Consider the following 12120-nt stretch of genomic DNA (forward strand, 5'->3'; position numbering starts at 1 on the left):
ACCTCACCTTCAGCATATACATATCAACCTTTTCCTTGCCACAATCAGTTCTGAAGAAGGGTCACTCGACCTGAAAAGTTAACTCTGCTTTCTCTCCACAGATGCTGCCAGACCTGCTAAGCATTTTCAGCAATTTCTTTTCTTGTGTCTGATTTCCAGCATTTGCAGATTTTTAATATTGTTAATAGTCATGAAAAACCAGTTGGTATCCAATACCAAGACAAACAAACAAACAAACAATCAATCAAGTTAATCTGCTATTGTTTAAGTAATAAATAGCTACTTAGGCCTATTGGGAGGTACAGATTTATTAACATAAAAATGGAATTTATGGGATTGAGCTTGCAAATATTGTGAACTGTTGTGAAATGATAGAATCATAGTGCAGCAGGAGACCAGTCGACCCATCATATTTGCACTGGGTCCTGAAAGAGCTAGTAGCCAGTCCCCATCTCCATAGCTGTCTCAATTTATCACTTTCAAATATGTACCCAACTCTCTTTTGGAACCTCTGACGGAATCCACCTCCAACACTCTCCCAGGCAATGCATTCCAAATCCTCACAACACTCTGAGCAAAGAAGTTTCACCTCGTCTTACTCCCAGCTCTCTTGCTGACAATTTTCAAATTCTGATGAGGTTGAATCTCTCGGTTGTTGTCTATAGCTAAGGTGCAAGACCAAAGGAAATCACAGAGTGTGAAGATGAAAGAAGAGCTGAAAAATAACATGAAATAAATAGGATTCCTTTTGCTCACTCACTGTGGTTCCATTTGACAGCTAGATAAATAAGTAACGTTAAGTCAATATTATTGTTGAAATATATGTATAAAAGGTTGTGGAAGATTGCACGCAACACAGTCAGCTTGACAGAGAAAGATCATTTACCTAGATTTCTCCGACCTGCCGAGATTGTCTGTTTACAACAATGGATCAATTGTTGTTCCTCCTGTGCTGTTCTGTGCTTATACCTCCAACAGTCCTTTCACCATTGTAAGTATTTTATGGATTCTTTAGAGCTGCTTCTAAACAACCAACATAACAAATAAGATAAATATGATTTGTTCCCCTCTCTTGGGAGGTTATAAGAGTGCCCGTGCATTCTCCTCAATAACACAAGTCCTAATATATGTTTTAAGACTATGGGAACGTCACAGCAGGAGGAGACTATTTGGTCCTTCTCGCTAGTTGCACCGCTCTTTAAGTTCATGGTCGATCAGCTTATGGTTTCAGGTCCACTTTCTTGCTTGGCCCCCATGCAAACTAATTACAAGAGTGTTTCAAGTGAGAGTTTACATGGTGGCATGGTATCCACAGGGACTCGGACACACATGATCTTGAGACAGCATTCAGAGAATACCCGTTGAGTCCTGCAGGGTGTTCTGTCCAGCTAACATCCTCCCTCAGTTAACAGCACTAAAATGTGTGAGACTTATTTCATTCCTGCCTGGGGAAATCTTGATCTGTGTAATTTTTTTTTCCATTCATGGGAGGTGCAGGCCACTGCCTAAGCCAGCATTTATTGTCCAACCCCAATTGCCTGAAACTCAAGTCAGAGTCAATCACATTGCTGTGGTTTTGGAGTCACATATTGGCCAAAACAGGGAAAGATGGCAAATTTTCTTCTCTGAAGGATGTCAATGATGAAGACGTGTTTTCTTTTACAACAAACAACATGGTCACCAACGACTATCTTTTAATTCCAGGTTTCAATCAAATTCAATTTTCAATTGGAATAAAAATAAAGTTTCACCATCTTCCATGGTGGAAGTCAAATCCAGGTCCCCAAACCATTTGCCTGGGTTCTGGATTACAGTCAGTAACTTTATCAATCCAGGCATGTTACCACTAACCCTTCACCTCCTACTAAAATTTTCTCCAATGAAGCAACCATTTTTTAAAAGTTGGCTAGTTATGAATTCCAAACATTTTAGAAACATCAGCTGCACGCAAGGCCTTATTTTCATTTTATTTTCTGATTTGGCAGCTCTTGACCTGCAATAGCATTCAAGAACGACATTTAGCTCAATTGCCTTCTGCTGTGCATCCAAGAAGATGACATTCTTAGTGGCAACAACATTATAAAAGTGGCCAGGTTGCAAAAGTCAGTGACATATTTAAACTTGCCAGTCTTCCTAAAGCGCAGTGTCACAATTGCTTTATTGAACCAGGCCAGTTGTAAGCTGGGATCATCACATTTCGATCTGAACTGATGGAGACAAAGTGTTCCCTTAAAGAGACATTTAATGTAGTTAAGCTCAACGAGTCATTTATGCCAAATTGTTAAATTACAGTTGGTGGTGTTATTAGCAGATTTATGTGTCAATTTGTACAAGGTATCAGATAACCAGCTCGTCCCAGCTCAGAGTTTTGCAAAGATTGAACTTAGAGTGAAAGCCTTGGCAAATACATGTTTAAGTTCCCATAGTTCTCTTTTGTTGCATGTGCTATTGTAAGCTCACGGAAACATCCGTAAAGATGTGTCAAGGGGACAACGCTGAAGGAAATCCATCACCATTGTTCTCTGTGATGTGTGTATCCTTCAGTGAAGACTTCCACATGGCACATTGATTAAAGTATGTTTTCTTGCTTGTTTGTCCCTAGATACTTAATCACTGCCCCCAACATTATTCATGTTGGGGTGCCAGAGACTATCGCCATTCAATTGGATGGAATAGAAAAGTCTGTCAAAATCAAAGTTTACTTATTTGACATTAAGACGTACACATATTGTTCGGATGAAGTTGAATTTGAACTAAACACTAAGAATGATTATTGTGACTATAAAGATATAGTGGTAAGTAACTTGATCACGATCAGCTCATGAAAATAAAACTATAACTGTACGTTCCACCTGGATTCTCTCACGTTTTCTATTTTCAAAGTACACACTGCCTTACAAAATCTGAGGCCATTACTATGCTAACATTACCTTCCACTTAGAGAATGATTTAATACAATAATATGAAAAAAGGAAGAAAAATACTTCCATGGAGGATTCGATGCCTTAGGTGAGCATTCCACCCACAGGAAACACACAGGAAGTCATGCATCAAGTCACTTCTATAATTATCGCGTGAACAATACTTTAAAGTGACTTTTCCTATTCAGAGGTGAATAATGGCATTTTTAACTATTGCAAAAAAAACTCAAACAGCATGACATGCAATGCCTCAAAATCCGGATCATTTCACATATTAGAATAGATTTAATCTATTGGAAATAGATAATAGATGGGAACGGTCACTTGCCTGGTTTCCAATGGCCAGATGTGCCAACCCATTGATGCTGTTTGCCCGTGATACTGGAACTTATTGTCAGTGAAAGTATCACACTGCAAATGGGTTATGGTGTGACTCAGTGAAATATTTGAATGAATTAACCAGTTTTACTGTTATTAACCTCCACTATATGAAACCCCGCAGGCTCTTCCTCATCGCATCAAGGAGGCTAAAATTTGGTCACGTCGAACCAAATACATTAATCTTGTTGTTCAATGTCCAGAACTGTTTACAGAAAGGAGAATGGTTCCAATCCTGCTGTCATCAAAAAAGGGCTATATATTCATTCAGACGGACAAACCAATATACACGCCCAATGAAAATGGTGAGCACTACAACATTGTCTACATTTCAATATTTATTTTCACCTAATAATATCCGACATAAGAGCCAAGAGCTGCTTTCACTGTCAACTAAATGGATTCACACCGAATAGATTCTGAAATAAATCTGAGCACTTCCCTTCACTCATCCATTAATGGCAATTTTTCTTGCTTCTGGTCTGATGGTCATTTCTGAGATATAGCTGCAGGGTGACACAGATTGGGGACGTACATACATTTTGGCTAATGTGTTTGCATGTTGAATTTCACATTTCTATTTTCCCCCAATATTCTGTGATGCCCTTGCCTAAAAGGAATGTACCTACCTTTGCCTTAACAATATTCAAATACTGCACCGTGACCACTTTCTGAGGCAGAGGGTTGCAATGGTGCAGAATCCTCTGAGAGGGGTTCAAAAAATTCTCCTGACATGTGCACTTAAATGATGACACATAATTTTTAAATGGCACCCCCTAATTCCTGATTCACCTACAAGAGAAAATATCCTTTACAAATCAACATTGTCTTAAACTTCAATCAAGTCAACATTTTTCCAAACTCCTGTGGAAACAAGCCAGTCAGCCCAATCTGTCCTCACATGCGACTTGCTCAATGCAAGTAGTAATCTCATGAGATAACAAGGTGTAGAGCTGGATGAACACAGCAGGCCAAGCAGCATCAGAGGAGCAGGAAGGCTGACGTTTCGTGCCTAGACCCTTCTTCAGAAACAGCGGAGGAGAAGGGGATTCTGAAATAAATAGGGAGAGAGGGGGAGGTGGATAGAAGATGGATAAAGGAGAAGATAGGTGGAGAGGAGACAGTAAAGGCGAGTGTAGATGGGGAGTTAGGGAGGGGATAGGTCAGTCCAGGGAGGACGGACAGGTCAAGGGGGCGGGATGAGGCTGGTAGGTAAGAGATGGGCGTGGGGCTTGAGGTGGGAAGAGGGGATAGGTGGAAGGAAGGACAGGTTAGGGAGGCGGGGACGAGCTGGGCTGGTTTTGGGATGCGGTAGTGGGAGGGGAGATTTCGAAGCTTGTGATGTCCACATTGATACCATTGGGCTGCAGTGTTCCCAAGCGAAATATGAGGTGCTGTTCCTGCAACCTTCGGGTGGCATTGTTGTGGCACTGCAGGAGGCCCAGGATGGACATGTCGTCTAAGGAGTGAGAGGGGGAGTTAAAATGGTTCGCGACTGGGAGGTGCAGTTGGTAGTGGGTAGGTGTTCCACAAAGCGGCCCCCAACCTAACAATCTCATGAACCTCTTCTGAACTTCTCCCAATGTATTTTCATCCTTTCTTTAATAGAGAGGCCAAAATGGTGCATAGTATTTACAATGTAGTCTCACTCATGCTCACTCATGCTCTGTATAACTGGAGGATAACTTTTTTACTTTAATATTCAATTCCTCTTACAATAAAGGATGACATTCCATTAACATTCTGAATAATTTGTTGTACCTGTAATCTCCTGTGATCCCAGTTTTGGTATAATAAGATTTAATTTTGCAGCTTGGTTATTCTGGTGCTCAGTAGCTGAACGTATTGAAAAAGATTGTCAATGCTCTTTCAACCAAAATACAAAAAAGAATGATCTTAATGTAAACAGCAGAAACAAAGAATCAATCCTTTCTCAGCAACATCCTTTGCAGATTCTCAATGCCAGTGAAGTGTCATTCCTATCTGAACTCATTATTTTCTTACAGAACGGAATCTTTCCCGTTTTGATGGCCTAGCAACCTCTTTCCAGTTTTGAGAGTGCAGATTTTTTTTTCAGTTCTGATAGAATGCTCCTAAAGCTGGGGATTCAACCTGAGGATTCTACAGCCTGCTTTCTTACCTTTGAAGATCACTATAATCTGCCCTTATAGGGAAAACTATTCTTCTACAAACAGGAAACTTTTTTACTTTCTGAACTAAACCTAGCAGTGATCTCTAATCTATTGTTTATCTGTGTGAAATAACTCTCAGTATAGTAAGCACTTCATTAATTCAATCTACAGATGGCCAGTTATATACTCAAAGTAAGTGACATGCTTCTTGTACATGATGTATTTGGTTCACTATTCCAAATAACCTTCTTTTTTTAACCTCTCTTTTTTTAAGAAAATGTACTCGCACAGAACTGAATACAAAAACTAATTCACTGTACTTTAAAATAATACATGTGATAATTATATATATATATACATTTATCATAATACTAACATTTGTGACACATGCATGAAAATACATTGTTCTTTCTGCATCTCTGAATTCTACAGGCCTTCACTATTTAGACAATACTCTGTGCCATAATATTTCCCAAGTTATACTCCACCTACAGATTTTTGCCCACCCACTCAATCTATCTATATGCATTTGCCGTCTCCTAAGTGTTCTTCACAACACACATCTCAGTGTATCTTTGTATCATTTGAAAATTAGGTTATCATGACTTCACTCCCCTTATCCATCTCAATGATTATAAGGAGCTAAAAGTCCGGAACAGACTCCATTTGTCATATCCCGCCAATTAGAAAAGGACATATTCAGCAATTTGCTCTGTTTTCTTCCATCCCAGCCAATCTTCTATCCATGCTGAGATGTTACATCCTACACCATGAGCTCTGACTTTGCACATTAATCTTTTATGCGGCACTCTGTCAAGATCCATTAAGAAATCCAAATATAGCGCCCTTACAGGCTCCTCTTTATCCACAGGACATATTACTGTTTCAAAAGACTCAAATAACTTGGCTTAGTTTGATAAGATGTAAAATATAAGGTTCTGAGAAATTGTGACAGGGTTGATGAGGAAAATCTAGAACTAAGGGCTATTGTTTAAAAATGAGGAGATGCCCAAATAAATCAGAGGTAAGGAGATTTTGTTCTCCTGGTGGAATATCAAGAATCTTTGGAAATGTCTTCCTTACAAGTCAGAGAGAGCAGAGCTTTTATTAGACAATGGCAGATAGATTATTGATACGTACAGGGGTGGAAGATTATAAAGGGAGAGCAGGATATGGAGTTGAGGTTGCAATCAGATTTGACATGATATATTGAATGGTGGTAGAGTTTCAAAGGGCGGAATAGCCTAACTCTGGTCCAAATCTGTACGGTCAAATGTTCAGGCAGAGAAAAGTTGCTCAGAGATTGAAAAATGAATGTTTCTAAAAATCAGCAAATTCAATACCTTGTGGCCCTTTTTAAAGTGAGCACTTTCATGAAAGCTTGCCCGAATTTAATCACAAGTCTTCAATTTGCAGACATACTTTCTGAATGCATAATAAAAACCTCATATGGTGAATAAGTATCAGAGCAAGAATATTGCTTGACTTTACCAAGTATTTATTGCAGTACGTATATAGCCAGGATGCTGTAAAGTTGTTACCTTGTTATGAATTGTTACAATGTAATGGAGTAGTATGTTGAAAATCAAGCTATTTGTGGAATCATCACAAAACATTTTTAAAAGTAAGCAAAGTTGCTCAATTTTCCTACATTCAGACACAATTTGATAGAAAAATAGATCAGTTTTCTGAACAAGAATCATTCCTACTACAAGCAATTAGTCCTCAACTTGACACATGCTCACACACACACACACACACACACACACAACAAATTCAGTTATGGCAGAGCAAACCAGAAAATATTGAAACACAGGTCAATAATCTTTATTGCCAGGTATTGTCATTGAGATGATCCTAACAACCTTTCTGTTAGCCAGGAGATTGCTTCGATTGTCTTTTCTGATGCATCCACTAGTTGCTAAGCGACTGAAGGTGGCCAGTTCACTCATAAAAAGTTTGTGATATATCAGGTAAAAATCCCAGCTCATACCAACTGTTCCAGGAAAGCTAATGTAAGCATTCATCATATTTACACTGAATTTTGACTGCAAGAAGAGACAGTGCTCCTGAGCTGAGGAAGAACTGAACATTTCTTTCTCTCTCTCTCTGTCTGTCTCTCTCGGTAACTTGTTCCCAATTCCAAGCTGTTCAATTACTTAGAACCAATCACAATTATTGGCAGGCAAACTGGCCAATGTTATAGATAACTGACCACTTGTCCATAGATCAATCGATTTCTTGCTGTCAGCAAAAGCTGCATTGTTACACCCCATCAGATCCAAATTGTCTGCAATTCGCCTTTCAAAAACTGCTTGTTCAACCATTCGTTTCCACTGTGTCTGTCAGGATAATTGCTTTCGAAACCGCAACCAGTCCTGCAAACATATGTTGGAGTTTCAACTGTTGCTTGGTGCATGTCCATAGCAACATTTCCACTTGCCAACACAGTCCACTTGTCAACCAATCAGCACCATCTTTACACGCAGTAGAAATGGCTGTTTCCATTGAGACTTTGTATTCGTGTGATTCTGCTCTGATGAGTGAAAGATTGAAAGCAGGCATATGTCTGCTGCTGCAGCAGCATGTGGGCATGATATAATCCCCTGTTTCTCTGTTTCCGCATGCTTTTTCAATTTCTAGCATTTTCTTTGGATACCCTCGCTCTTGCCCTCTTTCCATGGATTATTTGTCACATCTCAGCATTCTACTTACTAAGTCCATTTTAAATATCACTCCAGCTCCTTCTCAGTGGCCGAATGCTCCCCCTCACAACCCCCACACCTCAACCTGCCAACCTTTCTCTGCCAGCCAGCTGCTGCAGGAAGGATGTTATTGAAAAAGGGTGCAATAAATTTTACGACGATGTTGCAAGGACTAGAGAGTTTGAGTTATAGGGAGAGGCTGGATATGCTGGGACTTCTTTCCCTGGAGTGGAAGAGGTTGAGGGGTGACCTTGTATGGGATAATGAAGATCATAGATAAGGTGAATAGAAAAGATCCTTTCCCTAGGGTTGAGGATTTCAAAATGAGATGGCATAATTTTAAGGTGAGAGGAGAAAGACTTAAAAGGGACCTGGTCGGGCAACTTTTTCACACAGAGGTTGGTTCGTATGTGGAATGAACTAGCAGAGGAAGTGGTAAATGCCGGTACAGTTACAACATTTTAAAAACATTTGGACAGGTACATGAATAGGAAAGGTTTAGATGAATAAGGACAAAATTTAGGCAAATGGGACTAGTTTAGTTTGGGATTATGGTTGGAATGGATGAGTTGGGCCGAAGGGTCTGTTTCTGTGCTGTATGACTCTATGACTACACTAGTGAAATCTATTTGGAACAAAGTTCAGAAGAAATATATGAACTTAGAAAGGCCTACATCTCTCACTTTACATGATTTCCAAAAAAACAAAATGCCTCAAGTGGGTTTCCGTTATTTCCATCACAAAGCTTTGACTGCACTTATTTCAATAAGACCTGTAAGGTACTGAAATGTCTCCAGATATTGCAGAGGAAATTAACACTGAGAAAGGTGCTGTGGGTATCACATCAAATAAACAAAAACATGATTAATATCGCAGGCTTCAAACAGCGTCATTAGGAGCGAAGAGAAGTAAAAAGAGATTGGTAAAAGTAGAACTTCTAGACCTTCCTGCTTAAACAGCAATGGAGACACAGCCAACAATAGGGAGATAATAAAATGCAGAATTGTAAAGACTTGTTGGAGGGCAGAGATCCTGAAGATCAGGTTATATGACGGCAGTGGTGGTAATATTAATGAAATGGAAATGATTGCTCTAATTCATGGTGCAGATGTATCGATTTTATCCTCTTCCTACTAACATTAACAAGATAGATTTCATGTTCAAACTATAGAATGACAGTTCTGAGCCCAAATACATACATACATACATGCCCTTTCACATACCATTGAATAATTAGGACTTTCAAGAGGGTGTGAGGCATTCTAGAGGGCATTGGATAATTATTTAGGTAACAATATGTGCAAGGGTATGGGGAAGAAACAGGAGATTGGCACTAGATAATGAGGCTCATTTAACAAGCCAGTGTAGTTAGGATGGCCGCAAAGCCTCTTTCTGAGCTATAACACATCTGTGATTCTAGATTCAATGAAATACTGAAACTCATCCATTTTGTTTTACATAATTTAATGATCCATTCAAATGCACTTTCCTTAATATTAAAGATAAACATGTTGACTGGCCCATTTGTTCCCCTTTAAATTACAGTTCAGTTCCGGATCTTTACTCTCGATCATTATATGCGACCAGTGGATGAGACTATTAAAATAACTACATACGTAAGTATATTTGGATACTATATGGCATCAGTCTCATGCTTCTTAAATATATTTCATGACTCCAGCAGAATAGATGAAGTAAATTATGGCAATTTTCAATTACTGATTAGTGATTTGGATTAGCTTTGCTGGATTCATTCATTTATAACCAATGATGTTCAGTATTTGCATCATGCTAAGCATTTAAGCTAGTACAGTGGTTAGCACTGCTACCTCACAGCACCAGCATCCTGGGTTTGATTCCACCCTCGGGCATCTGCCTGCGTGGATATTTGCACGTTCCCCCCATGTCTGTGTGGGTTTCCCTCGGGTACTCCGGTTACCTCCCACAGTCCAATGATGTGCATGCTAGCCATGGGAAATGCAGGGTTACAGGGACTGGGTTGGATGCTTTTCAGAGGGTCTTAGCATGGGCTTGGATTAAAATTATACCTCTGAAGAACATGTGGAAGTGCATATCACATGATTTACCGATGCATTAATGGACAGAAAGAAGTGTAAATGTGACAGGTTACTTTTTACAAGCATTTCTTCATGGGATCTGGGCACCACTGGCAAACCCAAAATTTATTGTCCACCCCTGGTCTCTCTTGAACTGAGTGATGTGCCATGCCATTTCAGAGGGCAGTTACTCTGGAGTCACATGTAGACCAGACTGGGCAAGGAGATCAAATTTCCTTCCCTAGTGAACTGGATTTTGTTTTTGTACTAGTATCAAAAATAGTTTCATGGCCACCATTAAGCTGAGCTTTCACAAAAACTGATAAGTTTCATGATTGCCATAACGAACATAGGTTTGCATTCTAGGGTTTTGTGATTGAACATGATGTCCACCAATGAATACATGAATGTAAAAGCTGGTGTTTTTAGGCAGTAGCCCTTGATTAGTCCTGTAAAAGGTAGAGTTGCAACAGTTCCATCAGACTGTTGTCCCGTTAGAGAGCAGTGGTGGATTAACCAAAGGGTCACCAACTCACACCAGGGGAAAGGCTGAGAAGAGCAAGCCTTTGATATGCCTCAGCCAGGGTGGAACTGACCATATTGTGTTAGGCATCACAAGCCAGCTATCCAGGCAACTCGCTAACATTACACCCATTCCATCCTCTCCCTGACACTTAGCGGCCTCCCAGCTAATTGTTTTCGCCAGATCTGAATGACAACACACCTCTTTGATCTTCTCAGGAAAAGTCTGGGGTGTTTCTCCTGATTCGTGCATGAGAACTTTGGCAGAATGGGGAGCAGTGTCTCCAGCTGTGAACACTGTAGAATGTCCTTAGGTGAGAAAATGAAGCCTTTGAAATTACAGCAGGCTCTAAGGTCAAACAAGTAATATCAACATCATAAGTCAGCTGCACAGAGTAAGTAGGGTGAAACTGTTTCCACTCACAAAAGAAACAAAAACAAGAAGGCATAGTCTTAAAGTGTACAAACCAAACAAACACGTTGACACGTGGTAGAAAAAGGTTTCATGCAGTGAATTATTAGGGCATGAAATAGAGTGCTGAGAAATTGTGGTGAAAGAAGGTTCAATTGAAGGATTCAAGAGTGCATTGGATGCTTATTTAGATAATAATTGTATGCAGGAGTGTGGGGAAAGGCAGGAGTTTAGGTAATAGAACCAGTGCAGGCAGGATGGCCCAAATGGCCTCCATCTGCACTGTAACAATTCTGTTATAGCCTTCCATGTTACATTGTCAAGTGTGAGCTGTGTTGACAGCCAGAACTGTAATTAAGTCTAAAATTTGATCTATCACTCTCCCCTGTTAGAACTCTAGAGACATGCGGTTTCCCAGCTATTTATTGAACTCAAAATACGGACTGTCCCAGAAGCTAAAGATTCCGGATATCGCAAAGTAAGTTGCAAGAATATTTCAGCAGTGCATGTATTTGTTCAACTTTTCCAATTGTTTTTCTACCCATGGACATGAACATATAAGTCTGTGGTAATGATGTGCCCGTTATGGCCTTATGGACTATTGCTCAACTAGTTGATGCTAAAAGGACAAGCTGCTACCCTTGGCTGCAAATAAATTAAAACATTAATGACTGATTCTAATATGACTGCGTACACTAAGTTGTGAACAGTAGGAACCAAAACTAAATGATTAAAATCGTGTCCAGATCCAATCATCTTCAACTGCTTCATCAATAATCTTCCTCACATTCAGAGACAGGCTCTTCACTGATTATTTCACAATGTTCAGCATCAATTGTTTATACTGAAGGAACATGGGCCAGCATGTAGCAGGACCTGGACACTTAGAGATGGTAGGAACCTCTGATGCTGGAGAATCTGAGATAACAAGGTATAGAGCTGGATGAACACAGCAGGCCAGGCAGCATCAGAGGAGCAGGAAAGCTGATGTTT

At 39.9% G+C, this 12120-nt stretch overlaps 1 protein-coding gene across 1 annotated transcript in view; it reads left to right on the plus strand.

Annotated features, from left to right (window-relative positions):
* The first annotated feature begins 926 nt into the window (after positions 1-926).
* Positions 927-12120, plus strand: part of LOC109927203 (complement C4-B-like) — a 119063-nt gene continuing 107869 nt past the window's right edge. Inside the window, exons 1-5 of the mRNA XM_048616509.1 lie at positions 927-991; positions 2603-2795; positions 3424-3604; positions 9682-9752; positions 11520-11605. Coding sequence (XP_048472466.1) covers positions 927-991; positions 2603-2795; positions 3424-3604; positions 9682-9752; positions 11520-11605 — 596 coding nt within the window. The remainder of the gene's footprint in view (positions 992-2602; positions 2796-3423; positions 3605-9681; positions 9753-11519; positions 11606-12120) is intronic.

The sequence above is a fragment of the Rhincodon typus genome, chromosome 35 (genome assembly GCF_021869965.1).
Source record: "Rhincodon typus isolate 14 chromosome 35, sRhiTyp1.1, whole genome shotgun sequence".
NCBI lineage: Eukaryota > Metazoa > Chordata > Chondrichthyes > Orectolobiformes > Rhincodontidae > Rhincodon > Rhincodon typus.